At 31.3% G+C, this 16,550-nt stretch overlaps 1 protein-coding gene across 1 annotated transcript in view; it reads left to right on the forward strand.

The window, feature by feature from the left end:
• The window catches only part of LOC123558805 (uncharacterized), a 127,226-nt gene extending 123,612 nt beyond the window's left edge, over positions 1 to 3,614 (forward strand). Inside the window, exons 6-8 of the mRNA XM_053544457.1 lie at positions 332 to 473; positions 2,821 to 2,946; positions 3,283 to 3,614. Coding sequence (XP_053400432.1) covers positions 332 to 473; positions 2,821 to 2,946; positions 3,283 to 3,614 — 600 coding nt within the window. The remainder of the gene's footprint in view (positions 1 to 331; positions 474 to 2,820; positions 2,947 to 3,282) is intronic.
• The last annotated feature ends 12,936 nt before the right edge of the window (positions 3,615 to 16,550 follow it).

Here is a 16,550-nt window from a genome sequence, read left to right on the forward strand (position 1 = left end):
GCTTAAAGCAAGACTTCATTAACTGATACAAGTATCTCGGTTTGTTTTAAATAATTTTCGGTGCAACAAACGTAAAGATCCACCTCAAGATCTTTTGCAAAGAAAATTGACAATATTTTACATGTATCTTCATAATTCTCAGATGTATATGTGGTTGGTTGATTCTCAGGGCGTCTGCAAATATATTGTTTAATAATTATCAAGATTTTTTTCCGTTTAAGCGCTACTATTATTTTCTTTTAATAAATATAAATGTGCACATGTTTCTTTTTTCGTATGTTAAACTTATTGATTACTTATAAAGAATCTTGTATTAATACGTTTACTTTAGTCGAAAACTCAGCAACTTCAAAGCCAGGAAACAGATTGCCGTCATAGATATGAGGAAATGATAAACCTCTATAGAAAAATGTTAGTGTCAAATGTAGTTGTAAGTCAGGTCCTGCCTCATCTGCAAACGTGCTTAAGTTGTGGTAAGTATGTTAAACTTTTATTGGAATTTCTAAATCATGCATGTTAAGAATATTGGTTTGAGAACTGGTTTTAATTCGTTTATGTCGCTTAATTCAAGGCGATTTTCATTTTGCGCTTGTGTTCCTTTATTATTCCCCTATGGTTGAAAACCAGTTTCGGGGACTACAGGAATGCGCTTTTCCGTCATTCCGTCTGTCCGTCCGCAATTAGTGTCCAGTAAATAACTCTGTCATCCATCAAGGGATAATTTATATTACTTGGCATAAATGTTTCCCATGATGAGACGAGGTGTCGTGCGCAAAATTCTGACCCCTAGCTCAAAGGTCAAGGTCACAATTGGAGGTCAAAAGTCAACAGGGCTTTTTTCCTGTCCGGTCCATAACTCTCCCATCCATGAAGGAAATTTAATATTACGTGACACAAATGTACAAATGAAATACGACGATATGTCATGAACAACTTTCAGACCCTTAGCTCAAAGTTCAAGGTCACACTTAATAGTCAAATGTTAACATAGCATGAACAAGGTCTCTTTCGTGTCCTGTCCATAACTCTGACATTCAATAAGGGATTTTAATATCACTTAGCAAAGTGTTCCCCATGATAAGATGACATGTCATGCGCAAATCTCGGACCTCTAGCTCAAAGGTCAAGGTCAAGGTCACAATTGGGGGTCAAACGTCAGCAGAGTTTTATTCCTGTCCGGTCCATAACTCTGCCATCCATGAAGGGAATTTAATATTACTTGGCCCAAGTGTTCCCCATGATGACACAACGTGTCATGCGCAAAACCCAGACCCTTAGCTTAAAGGTCAAGGTCAGAATTGGAGGTCTAAAGTCAATAAGGTTTTTTTCCTGTCCGATCCAGAACTCTGTTATCCATCAAGGGATTACAATATTATTTGGCAAAATGTTCCCCATGATGAGTCGACGTGTCATGTGCAACACCCAGAACCCTAGCTTAAAGGTCAAGGTCACACTTTGAGATCAAAGTTCAATAGGATATTTTTCCTGTTCGGTCTATAAAATTTGTCATGCAAAACAGGATTTAAATATCAGGTGGCACAAATAGTCCCCTGGATGAGACAACATTTCATGCGCAAAACCCGGGCCCAAGGTCTGATGTCAAGGTCACAGAGACCAAAGGTCAGATACAAGAATGACTTTGTCTGGAGCATTTCTTCTTCATGCACTGAGGGATTTCGATGTTACTTGGCACAAATGTTTAACAATAGACGGATTGTCATGCGCAAGAACCAGGTCATTAGGTCTAAGGTCAAGGTCATATTTAGAGGTCAAAGGTCAAGTTCTAGAATGACTTTGTCCTGAGCATTTCTTCTTTATGCATAGAGGGATTTTGATGTAACTTGGGCCAAATGTTCACCACCATGAGGCACCCTTGTTTTTAGAATTACGTCCCTTTGTTTTTACTATAAATAGATTATATATTACTTTTTTATTACTAGCCGTAGAGAAAAATCGAGACCACTTTTCTGTGGTACAATATGCATGTTGCATCCAATTGTTAGGTGTATTTTGACCTACCTATACCTGGTAAATAGTTTTTTGTGGACTTATATTATGGTTAGAGACCACCATTTTTTTTCCATAGACTTACATTGTAACATTATGGCATGTACGGCCTTCCATAATCGAAACATGTATATCTAATTACAAGTTTTTTAAGAAATATCTTAGTTCTACCAAAATATCGGGCCAAAACATATGAATAGTGATATTTTATTTAAGTAATTTTCGTGTGAATTAGATGACCCTCTGTTTACATCATTGGCATGGCGGGAGAAATTCATTTGATAAAACTTTTTTTCAATACACAGAAAATTTAGCAAATTTTGTCAAAATGTATGATAAAATGCTGTAAATGCAGTGAAAAAATATCAATTTTGAAAACATTCCTGGGTTTGTTTACAAGACTGAGCAATCAGAATACACAGATACCTTATTCCCAGGTATACACTTACCTCATTCCTAGTAAATTCCCTGTACTTTTTTGAATTGGTGGTCTCTGATTTTTTTTTTGATTTGTTAGGATTAATTTCCCTTTGTTGTTACTATAAATAACTTATATGGTAATTTTTTTTATAATCGACCCCAAAAAAATCAACATAAAAACAACTGTGGGTTTTTACATATGCACATTTTAATCCAAGTGTGTTGTTATAACATATTGTCTTGATGTAGTACAATATTGTTTTATACATCATTGGCAGATATTAGTTCATTATGTCATACTGCAGTAGAGAAAACTAGGTGCCTTCCAGTTGGGGACTTTGTATTGCAGGGCAATACTTAATTCTCTTGTTATATATATGTATTCCAATTTAGCTGATATCAGTGCAATTAATGGCGAGAATAACCAACAAAAAGCAGTGGAACTTTTATTAGAAAAATTATCACTATGTCAGGAACGTGGGAAGTGGAAAATGTTTGTGCAAGCATTGGAAGCGTGTAGTATGTATAAAATTTCTACGTTTTTCTTCTTAAATATAATGTTTTCCTGAGTAGTAAAATCATTCATCTAAGATTCTCTCGCGTATAACACTCATAAGTAACAATTATTCTTTAACTATGGATGTTTCATCTATAACTCGACTGATATACTGTCTTGGTACAAACAATCTTTAAATTATGTTTAAGAGTGCAAGATAATTAAATACAAAATGTTATACATGTCGGCCGTTATCTGGCTGTCTTGCAGATTTTGTATGAGCACAAAGCAGCTACATTTCACTTATTAATATACATCGCAGAAACATGATAATTTTGCCTTTAAATCAATCTTTTTAGAATATCAGACAATAGTTGATGCTCTAAGACGAAAACCTTCTGCAGACAATACTGATCATATAACGATCTTACATATGTTTTCACCTGAACTGCGTAAAATGATTGTACCATCTGAGATAACAGCAGAACTTCTAAGGACAGACGTTATCAATTCTGATGACATAAATGAAATACATCAGAAAGAACGCACTTCCGGCGCTGTTGTGGCAGCTGATATCTTGCTCGAAAGAATTCCAGGCAAACATCCGAAATGGTTCAATATATTTCTCAACGTATTGAGAGGCATCAACCGTGATGATCTGGTGGCGATGCTAACATTTCAAACAGGCTAGTTTTTATCATATATTTCATTCGTCCATATGGGTTCTCATATTCTTTTTTTTTTCGAAAATTGATAGATAGATTTATTTCAACATAAAATGTCCAAATTACGTAGCAAGTATGACATCAATACATACAATAAACAATGTATGAATTAATATAGCCATGTCAATCCACATTATGTCAAGGATAACACAAAAAAGAGTTTTAATAAACTCTTATTTCCATTGTGGTCCTTGAGATGTAGTGTTGTGTGACAAAGGAAGGGTCAATAAATGAGAATTATTCTGAATTGCCGACAAACATTAAAATGACTAGGATATGACAAGATTATACTAAAAATGGTTAGAGCACATGTAAAAAACAAACATTTAAATGACTAGACTATCTATCTGAATAAATTATGGCACATGTTGAAAAAGTTAAATAGAATTTAAAAAATGTTACTTGACCCTGGATTTAAAAGAAGAGGTAGTTCTAGAATCCCTGATATATTGAGGCAACACGGAAAATGAAACAGTAGTTTATAAAATACCGCAACGGGCGCAGTTTGACCTCATTTCGACCCCTAGCTCTTGACGTAAACTAACCACTGCTGGCAAATTAAAAGAAAACAGGTTTTGACAAAGTACTATGAAAACCTCTGGTTTAACCAACCCATTGAAAAAAATTAAATATGTATAATATAAATGAGTCAAAAACAAATGTATTGTGTAAAAGAAAGGAAATTTACTGATAGTATAAATCCTCAATATATTACAACAAAAATTGGTATACTTTTGTTAAGAGCTCTTTGTGCATCCTGCGGCAATATAAAAGCAAAGTTTATGAAACGTACTGGAGGTGCAATTGATATTCATAAAGCAATGTTACCTTTATTATCTAAGAAAGGTTTTAAACTATCACTTCCAGGAAATAACTATTGTGGACCCGGAAATCCTTTGGATGATGGACCTCCTGTCAATAAACTGGACGCAGTATGTATGGACTATCAATTTTGCTACCACAGTGGTGTCAAAAAGGGATATGTGACAAACAAATGCTTTCCAGCTTAAATAATACTCAATCAGAAACATTAAGAGAGAAAATTGCAAAACATTTAGTTGTAAAACCAGCAATTAAAACGAAATATAAACTTGGGCTGGGGAAAACAAACAAAAAACGGGAAAAGGGAGAAAGCTTTTAAAATGAAATTAATGGCTAAATCCCCCGAAATCAACTGGAGTGATGAATTAGCAGAGGAATTACATAATCCAATTAAACGAAAATTTCCAAAACGATGAGTTATATTAAACGGTATTGAATACACTTGGTCTGGTCTGCTGATTTAGTTAATATGCAAGCTTTTTCAAAATATAATAAAGGTGTGAAGTACCTGTTAACCGTTAATTATATAATCGGCAAATATGCTTGGGTTATTCCATTAAAGAATTAAACCGGAGAATCTGTTACTGAAGCATTCGATAAAATAATTTCTGAAGGTACAGCACCTACACATTTATGGGTAGATGAAGGAAAAGAATTTTATAATAAAAAGTTTGAATCATTTTTGAATAAAAATAAGAATAATATCATACATTTAATGAAGGAAAGGCTGTAGTAACTGAAAGATTTAATAGAAGCTTAAAAAGATTAATGTGGAAATATTTTGCAACAAATAATACTTACACTTATTTAGACCATTTGCATGATATGGTTGGTAAATATAACAAAACAAAACATTCTAGTATAAAAATGACACCGTCTGAAGCCAGTAAAACCTTAAATAAGGCTACTGTTTACTTTAATTTATACGGTAAATAATACCAAACAGTAAACCAAAATTTAAAATTGGTGATCGAGTTCGCTTAAGCAAACTTAAACGACACTTTGAAAAAGGATATACACCAAACAGGACAGAGGTAATATTTATAATTGATGGAATTCATTTAAAACCTTTCTTAGATAATAAAGGTAACATTGCTTTATGAATATCAATTGCACCTCCAGTACGTTTCATAAACTTTGCTTTTATATTGCCGCAGGATGCACAAAGAGCTCTTAACAAAAGTATACCATTTTTTGTTGTATATCGCAGGACGGATATTAAAGTTGTATCTAACTGAATAGGAGTTAGTTCGTATCTTTCACTGTTCGTTCTAAACATGAATATTATATATATATATTTTAAATTTTTTTATGAATTAATCTATTTATACGTTTACGTGTTCAAAAACGGGTATTAAGCCCATAAGGAGCTAAAGCTCCAGGTCCTGACAATGATTTATTTATTCTTATATTAATATCATTATTAGTTGAATCTTTATTTATTTTTTTTTTTTTTTAATTCCTTAGCAATTAAATTACCAAAAACTTTTTCTTTTGACACAACAGGGTTTTTGGCGGTAGGATTTTTTTAAAATAAATTATTTTATCAGCAGCTAAATTCCCAACTTCCGTTCCAATCTTTTTTGTTCCACTTTCAAGAGCGGTTTTGCCTGCAGTTCCAAGACTTTTTTCCCAATAGAAGACGAAGCCTATTTTGTTAAAGTGTCAATGATTCCGGCGCCAGCATTTTGAGCATAAAGCTCATAGGGAGCTTTAGCTCCCGTCAAAGCATCAACACAGACATATATTCCTTTATTTTTGTCATAAACTTTCTTGTACATTATATATTCATGTTTCTTTTTAAATTAATGTTAAACGTGTTTCAAAATTGATTACTCTTCAAAATACATCTGTAATATATATTCTTATTGAATGTATAACATTTTTATTAATTTCAGAATATCCAGAATATTCAGAATACTCTGTTTGGCTCTTTTGTAAATGTATAAGATCTTGTTAAATATGCAGTACTTCAAGCATAGAGAATATCGATAAAATTACCACCGACAAGTGATATATCAGTAAGATTAAAATGAATGTAAATTGTAGTTATATTTGGTGTCGTAGTTCCCCTTTCGGTTTTGTTTAAAGCTTTTTTCTCAAATCCGAGCAATGTATGAAAATTTGACATTCACAAATCCAACATAAAATTATCATGAATTGAAATCAGGATTTTAAAACTGCTTATAATTTCCAAACTTACTGAAGCAATATCATCTGATTTATCAAATTCAAAATCATTATGACTTACTAATGTTTCTTTGATATAATTATTAATGTCAGTATAACTGTAAGAACCATTTAGAAATATGATATCTTTCCATTCTTTACCATTAATGTAACGAATTGTTTTATTATCGTATTCATCATTAATATTATGCAAAGAGTAAGTCATAGTGTTAATACTATTCAAACCAACAACACAAGTTCTATTTTTATCTAAAAGTAAAGGACGACTGAATCTGACTGTAAAATCGCTTTGAATATTTTTATTATAGTTTTTAACTACTTCAGAACTCAACACTATATTTTATTCCATTTATTATATGAAAAATATTTTTATATAACATTTCATGTTGTTCTGGTAACAGTTTATTCATTTTAAAAGTTCATCAATTATGCTAATACCTTCATTTTTTAGTTCTTCATTATTATTTCCAGCACCAATTGAACTACAAATAAGTTCTAAGTCATTAACCAATTCTTCTGAATCGCACGCACAAACGTCATAACATTGCCCCCTTATTAGTTTTTTAAATTTCATAGATCTTTTATTGATAGGTTATCCTTATTTTCCTGTTAATTCTTTAAATATTTTAGAAAGTATTGAATGTTTTTATTATTGTTATATCTCTTATCAATCAGATCAATTAGGTCGTTGTTATCTACTTTCAAGTTGATTATTTATAATTTATATAAATGGTATAAACGTTAAGAATATTCAATTAACAATTTATGGTGGTTGAATTCAATCTAAATAACCACAAGCTAAGGTTTTAATTCCATCGGGAGTAATATATCTGTTATCGTCGTAACACGATAAATATGTTTTATTAATAACATAACTGGAAAGATTGTGCTTATCAGAACGAATAACTATTTTTACATGTTTTAATGTTAACTTCATTTTCTAATAAATATGAATACATTTTACTTCTTAATCCAACAAATTCAATAATTACTATACAAGCGGCCTCATCTTTGAATTTTCCGATTCTTTTTTCATTATTATCAAAACAAAATTCTGAATCTGGACTGTAATCACTATTATCAAATAAATCTTTATCTTTATGAAAATCCTTATATGCATCTTCAGTATTTTTTCATAACGCAAACTATCAGTATCTGTTAATAAAAGTTTTGTTGAATTTTTATAATTTTCCTTAATGTAATTATAATGAAAATCATGCATTAAATATTTTGATAAATCCAGAATGCACATTTCCACGTAGCTAGGTCTGTTGAATAATAAACTTTCTTTTATTTTATGAATAGCAAACAAATTCTTATTGTACCCCCCGACAACAAAGTTGTAAGGGGGGTGGGGGGGTATACTGGTTTCAGGTTGCCTGTCGGTCTGTCCGTCCGTCCGTCCGTCTGTCTGTCTGTCCGTAGACACAATCTTGTGCGCACCTTCTCTCCTCATCCCCTTGACACAATTTAATGAAACTTCACACAAGTGATCAGTAACAACAGTAGTTGTGCATGGGGCATGTTAAGTTCTTTCAGAAAAAAAAACTTGCAGAGTTATGGGACTTTGTTTTTTTGTTACTTGCAGAGTTATGGGACTTTGTTTTTTGTTTTTTATACTACATACATTGACACAATCTTGTGCGCACCATCTCTCCTCATCCACGTGACACAATTTAATGAAACTTCACACAAGTGATCAGTAACAACAGTAGTTGTGCATGGGGCATGTTAGGTTCTTTCAGAAAAAATTTGCAGAGTTATGGGACTTTGTTTTTTGTTACTATACTACATACATAGACACAATCTTGTGCGCACCATCTCTCCCCATCCACTTGACACAATTTAATGAAACTTCACACAAGTGATCAGTAACAACAGTAGTTGTGCATGGGGCATGTTAGGTTCTTTCAGAAAAAAAAATGCAGAGTTATGGGACTTGTTTTTTGTTACTAAACTATATACATAGACACAATCTTGTGCGCACCATCTCTCCTCATCCCCTTGGCACAATGTAATGAAACTTCACATAAGTGATCAGTAACAACAGTAGATGTGCATGGGGCATGTTAGGTTCTTTCAACGACAAAAATTGCAGAGTTATGGGACTTTGTTTCTTGTAAACATACTATGTACATACAGTCTGCATATGCAGTCTTGTGTGCGCCTAAACTTCCGAACCCTTGCACACAATTTAATGAAACTTCACACAAGTGATCAGTGCCAACCCTAGTTGTGCATGGTGCATGTTACGTTCTTTTAGATAAATATTCTGCATAGTTATGGGACTTTGTTTTTTTGTTAATAAACTATATACATACAGTCTATATACATACAGTCAACATAAGTATGCAATCTTGTGTGCGTCAAATTGCAATGCACTATGTCAGTGCATGAGGGGAGTACATTCATCACCTTTAGTGATAGCTCTAGTTAAACATTGTGCTAGAAACAAATGAAGGTTTTTCTGTGTATTTCAATATAAAATTTATATCATGTATTAATTTAATATTGATTCTTTTGCGTAAATTATCCATTGTTTCGAATACAGAGTTGTTTATGAGTTTGAAAAGTCTTTTTCAAAAGAATTCTTTGCTTTATGTTTTCTGAGTATTAAAATTAATGTACATTTTTAACCAAGGAGATTCTTGAAAAGTTAATATTCTATGTATTTTTTGATACTTTTAATCCTAATTGTGTATTAAGTTCATGATTTTTATAATGGACAACATGTTTTTTTATTAAAGTTGTAACCATTTGTTTTACATTATTTTTTCCTATTTCAAATTCTTTTTTAAATATTTTTACTGTACTCTGAAAGCCATTGATCTTGAATTAATATCTTTTCAGAAGCTAAGGGATAATCATTGTGAATATCTTGCAGTTCTTTTGGATATTCCAAATCACACTCAATTATAAAGTTAGTTTTACCTTTTGCAATTAACTTATTATATTGTTTTAAAGAAAACCATTTAAAGATTGCACAGGGAAAGGTTGAGACATTGCGAATCCATAAAGATTGTTGGCGTCGAGGTACATAATATATTTACTGCCTAATTTTGGATTATAGTCCTTCATATATTTATTGTTTTGTTGTAACGATTAGCTATACAACTTATTCTTCCTCTTAATCCTTTTTCAATAAAAGATACATGTCAATATCAGATATTCAGTCCAGATTTACTCCAGTCAATTTTAACATTGCATCCCAAGCTAAGCCAGGTTTGCTAAAGTAATGACAAGGGTCAAGTTTATATATATATATATATATATATATATATATATATATATATATATATATATATATATATATATATATATATATATATATATATATCTTTCCATATTGTTCGGAATTACATTAATTCTTTTTTTTTTCCTATTTGTTGCATAATAAAATGACCATCATAACCTCTTGAGTTATGGGGAAAAAACAGGAATTTTATGTGTTAATCTAAAATTAATATTACATTTTGAGTGAGCACTTTCTCTAGATATTCCTGTTATATGATAATGATCTCTTAGAGGAATATCGTTTTCTTTATATTCTTTTCCAAAAATATGATAAAACTTTTGAATTTTAAATAAAACCTAGTCTTTTTAGACATTTTTAAATCTTTGTTAGAGATTTCATTAAATATTTTCTGACAGTATTCCTCTTCCTTGTGCATTTTCTCAATTAACTTATAAACTGCATTAGGATCTCTGTAAACTTGTGTTGGTTTAGTATATTTATCATTATAGCAACAAACCACTTTCTAACCGTAACCACAATCTATATGTTTTTGATATGGTTCAGTAAATGAACATTTAGGAGATGGCAAAGCAGTTACTTTCTAAGTTATTGATTCAAAATCAGCCTAAATTACAATAGGTGCCATTAATTTTTTGTGATATTTTTTAAAATAAACTTTACTTCCTTCTTCTGGCATTTTACAGGTTGAATACAATTGATAGCTAAACAGTTTGGAATATGTTCATTTAATATTTTTGCTTGAGAAAAATTTGTAAACATGATTTACAAAAATGAATGCTTTTTATGTTGACCTTAAGTTTTGTTAAACATTAATCTATTAAAGTCTTTAATCCAAACAAAATGGTTTATCTTATCTTAATTAATTAACAACATATCACAGTGTTCTTTATATTGATGTTTTGATATGTACAATGGATAAACATTATTATCTGCATAACCAAATATATTAAATGAAATATGATTCTGAATTTCTATTTTAGGTATTTGGTTTAATGTTACAGGACATTTTATTCCGGTATAATCAAGCTTCGCTATATGCTTTTTATATTTTAAAACTCTTTGGGGGTATTTTTCAACAGGAAATTTGTCAGCTAAATGACATCATCATTCTTTATGTTGATTAATCCTTTTCTTGTATTCTGTAAAGTTTTGGGTAATTCTAATTACCTTAAAGCAGTTAATGGATTATATTTATATCTCTATATATAATGAGCATCAACTGACTCTATTCTCCAGCCACTACCTTCTGAAATCCAATTACCAATTCTATTAATTATTTCATCAAATGCTTGACGTAAAGTGTTTTTTTACTTCATTTACATTTATGATAATTAAAGCCTTTGACTGAAAATAAGCTTATTAATATGTTGTATCTGTTTGACTAATTTTTGCAAAAGATATTTTTATACCTTTTAAAGTTTTAAGTTAAGGTTTGAGAATATCAATTGAGTCTTATATTGTTAAATATAATTGATTTTTTGGATCTCGTCTATATATAATTTTAATTTCAAATTTCTTAAAATATAGATTTAAAGACGTCTGAATTTCTCTAACAGCCATCTATATATTATATTTAGAAAACAATCTTCAAGTAAAAATGAAAAACAACAAAAAAGAACAACAAACAAAAAGAAAAAATATTGAGAAGAGACCAAATATTTAAATTCATATTTTCTTCCGTTAATTTTAGATTTTCCGCTTTTTACTCGTTTTTTTTCCTTAAAAGCATATTTTTATTAACCCAGAATTAATATCAAGGTCTTGAGATGCTGCGTAAGTGCTTCTATATGTTTTTTCTTCATTAGTGTCACAATTAGTTGCAATAACTCTTTTAGGATTGTTTCGACGAATATTTGGTCTGGGGCAATTACTTAATCTTTCATTACTTCCTCTTTGGGTAATAAACAACCACAATCTCATTCAAATGAATCTATATACCTTTCAAAAAGATAAGGATCTATAACATTTTGCAATTTATCAATCACATGTTTTTTATATATTCATCGTTGACTATTTGATCAAGTTTTGATTTAATAACATTTCTTCTTTTTAGTACATGGAATTTATCTTCATTCATTATTTCTCCTAAAGTGCCGAGCAGCAAGTTCAAACAAATTATATGAGATGTGGGTTGGATCTATAACATTTTGCCATTCGTGGATTGGTTCTGGAATTATATTGTAATAGGGGTTATATTTAAGAAACAATAAGTTCCTAAACGTGGTTTATCGCAAAATAACCCGAGTTTTGGCCTGAGTGATATATTGTTTCGCATAAGAACGAAAAATTCGGGTTATTCTACGATAAATCACACTTGGGAACTTACTATTTCGATTCTAACACGACATACTAGTATCAACAGTGTTAGAAAAAAATGGTAACTACTTTATACGACCGTGCTACGCACCTTGATCGGATGACGTCGTTGCACGCGAGTGGTTTATTGCAGAATAACCCGAGTTAGATTTTGCTCTACATGTATGTAGGTTATTTGCTGGTCGTGTTAGAATTGTTAATAATATCTAAAAACGTACTTTTTCCACAGGCACTAGTATCGGACCTGGGACAAAATATATGACCAGACTGAGTCAAAAATGAAAAATATTGTGTGAAATATGATACCCCTTCAAAAGATACATATGTCTACTGAAGGCAAGAATCTCGGGATTTGAGCCTGTGAGCAATGTGTTTTCACTTCCCGGGCAGTTGTGAAATAAATTCTTGAGACAAGAAAACAAACTACCTATCACTATTTCATGTGTACATTCAGCTACAAAATGAAACCAACCTCAAGTTTCTAGCCCTTCCCGTTCATGAAATATATATCGGGAAACAACTGCCTTTCTGCTGAATGTCCTTGGTAGATAAAATGCGGCACAACGAACTGGTACGAAATCACGGACTAAAACATGTTTTTCAGCCTAGCACGGGTCAAATTCACTAAAAGGTACTTAAAAATATAACTAAATACATAAATAAGGGCCACTCACAATCGTCAGTAGCTTCTCAAACACGCGATATTGGCGATTCAAATTTCTTCACGGTCTTTCAATTGAATGCTACGCCATTGAACGGAATTCCTTAGGTATTTTTAAACGCAATTTCTGATTGGCCAAAAGCGACACATCTCCAACAGAACCGCAACGTTTCGCACAAAATTACTTGGATATTATCATATCGGTTTCAATAGCGGATATTGCAATTGAAAGACCAAAATTGAACAGTTGGGTTCCTGAATCTTCGATTCGTTAATAAACCTATGGTTTAGTTCCATTTAGTGAACTGGAACAAAGATAATTAAAGCTAAAAAATAGAATATATAAATGAGTGAAATTCTAATTTCTAATGGAATAGAAACAATAGATTAATTAATCATTCATTTGACTGAACTTGCTGCTGCTTACAGAAAAAGGTAAAAGATTTGTGGAAGAGTAAATACAGGACTACAAATTACAGCAGTTACTTTTGGTTGTTTAGCTGTATTAGCACTTGTTCCTGTCATTCCTTTATTTGTAGCTGCTGTCCGTGCTGTTCAATCATTGAATACTATATCTATTAATAATCTGAAAGCTGGAAAAAAGAAAACCATTTTAAAATTACATAATCACAAAATAAAACAAGTAATAACAAAAGCACGGGTTGGGAAAGTAAATAAAGAAGTAGAGAAAAAAGTTATTAAAGATATTTTTACAATACTGTTAGACGTGCAGAAAGAAAAAACTATACAACACCTCTTGAAATGCATATGAGGGAATTTTAACTAAACGGATATAGAAATAAAAAAGAAAAAGCTATATTAAAAATATTCTATAAGTATATTATATAAATGAGAAAAATTATATCAGTTGAAGGTAACATTGCATCAGGAAAAAAGTCACAGGCACGAGTATCGGACCTGGGACAAAAAATATGACCAGATTGATAAAAATCCTAAATGTGTCGAAAATTAAAAATATACAGTAAAATATGAGCCCCATTCAAAAGATACATATGTCTACTGAAGGCCAGAATCTCGAGATTCGAGCCTGCGAGCAATGGGTTCACTTCCCGGTCCGTTGTGAAATAAATTCTCAAGACAAATAAACAAACTATCTATTACTATTTTACGTGTACATTTAGCTACAAATGGGACTGACCCCAAGTCTCTAGCCCTCCCCGTTCATGAAATATCTACCAGAAAACGAGTGACTTTCTGCTGCAAGTTCCAGGTAGATAGAAATGTGGCACAACGAAACGGTACGAAATCACGGACTAAAACATGTTTTTCAGCCTAGCACGGGTCAAATTCACTTGCCACTGACGATTGTGAGTGGCCCTTATTTATGTATTTAGTTATATTTTTAAGTACCTTTTAGTGAATTTGACCCGTGCTAGGCTGAAAAACATGTTTTAGTCCGTGATTTCGTACCGATTCGTTGTGCCGCATTTTATCTACCAAGGACATTCAACAGAAAGGCAGTTGTTTCCCGATATATATTTCATGAACGGGAAGGGCTAGAAACTTGAGGTCGGTTTCATTTTGTAGCTGAATGTACACGTGAAATAGTGATAGGTAGTTTGTTTTTGTCTCAAGAATTTATTTCACAACTGCCCGGGAAGTGAAAACACATTGCTCGCAGGCTCGAATCCCGAGATTCTGGCCTTCAGTAGACATATGTATCTTTTGAAGGGGTATCATATTTCACACAATATTTTTCATTTTTGACTCAGTCTGGTCATATATTTTGTCCCAGGTCCGATACTAGTGCCTGTGGAAAAAGTACGTTTTTAGATATTATTAACGATTCTAACACGACCAGCAAATAACCTACATACATGTAGAGCAAAATCTAACTCGGGTTATTCTGCAAAAAACCACTCACGTGCAATAACGTCATCCGATCAAGGTGCGTAGCACGGTCGTATAAAGTAGTTACCATTTTTTATAACACTGTTGATACTAGTATGTCGTGTTAGAATCGAAATAATAAGTTCCCAAGTGTGATTTATCGTAGAATAACCCGAGTTTTTCGTTCTTATGCGAAACAATATATCACTCAGGCCAAAACTCGGGTTATTCTGCGATAAACCACGTTTAGGAACTTATTGTTTCTTAAATATAACCCCTATTACAATATAATTCCAGAACCAATCCACGAATGGCAAAATGTTATAGATCCAACCCACATCTCATATAATTTGTTTGAACTTGCTGCTCGGCACTTTAGGAGAAATAATGAATGAAGATAAAAATTCATGTACTAAAAAGAAGAAATGTTATTAAATCAAAACTTGATCAAATAGTCAACGATGAATATATAAAAACATGTGATTGATAAATTGCAAAATGTTATAGATCCTTATCTTTTTGAAAAGTATATAGATTCATTTGAATGGGATTGTGGTTGTTTATTACCCAAAGAGGAAGTAATGAAAGACTAAGTGATTGCCCCAGACCAAATATTCGTCGAAACAATCCTAAAAGAGTTATTGCAATTAATTGTGACACTAATGAAGAAAAAACATATAGAAGCACTTACGCAGCATCTCAAGACCTTGATATTAATTCTGGGTTAATAAAAATATGCTTTTAAGGAAAAAAAACGAGTAAAAAGCGGAAAATCTAAAATTAACGGAAGAAAATATGAATTTAAATATTTGGTCTCCTCTCAATAATTTTTTCTTTTCTGTTTGTTGTTCTTTTTTGTTGTTTTTCATTTTTACTTGAAGATTTTTTTCTAAATATAATATATAGATGGCTGTTAGAGAAATTCAGACGTCTTTAAATCTATATTTTAAGAAATTTGAAATTAAAATTATATATAGACGAGATCCAAAAAATCAATTATATTTAACAATATAAGACTCAATTGATATTCTCAAACCTTAACTTAAAACTTTAAAAGGTATAAAAATATCTTTTGCAAAAATTAGTCAAACAGATATAACATATTAATAAGCTTATTTTCAGTCAAAGGCTTTAATTATCATAAATGTAAATGAAGTAAAAAAAAACACTTTACGTCAAGCATTTGATGAAATAATAAATAGAACTGGTAATTGGATTTCAGAAGGTAGTGGCTGGAAAATAGAGTCAGTTGATGCTCATTATATATAGATATATAAATATAATCCATTAACTGCTTTAATGTATTTAGAATTACCCAAAACTTTACAGAATACAAGAAAAGGATTAATCAACATAAAGAATGATGATGTCATTTAGCTGACAAATTTCCTGTTGAAAAATACCCCCAAAGAGTTTCAAAATATAAAAAGCATATAGCGAAGCTTGATTATACCGGAATAAAATGTCCTGTAACATTAAATCAAATACCTAAAATAGAAATTCAGAATCATATTTCATTTAATATATTTGGTTATGCAGATAATAATGTTTATCCATTGTACATATCAAAATATCGATATAAAGAACACTGTGATATGTTGTTAATTAATTAAGATAAGATAAACCATTTTGTTTGGATTAAAGACTTTAATAGATTAATGTTTAACAAAACTTAAGGTCAACATAAAAAGCATTCATTTTTGTAAATCATGTTTACAAATTTTTCTCAAGCAAAAATATTAAATGAACATATTCCAAACTGTTTAGCTATCAATTGTATTCAACCTGTAAAATGCCAGAAGAAGG

This window comes from Mercenaria mercenaria, chromosome 5 (genome assembly GCF_021730395.1).
Source record: "Mercenaria mercenaria strain notata chromosome 5, MADL_Memer_1, whole genome shotgun sequence".
Lineage (NCBI taxonomy): Eukaryota > Metazoa > Mollusca > Bivalvia > Venerida > Veneridae > Mercenaria > Mercenaria mercenaria.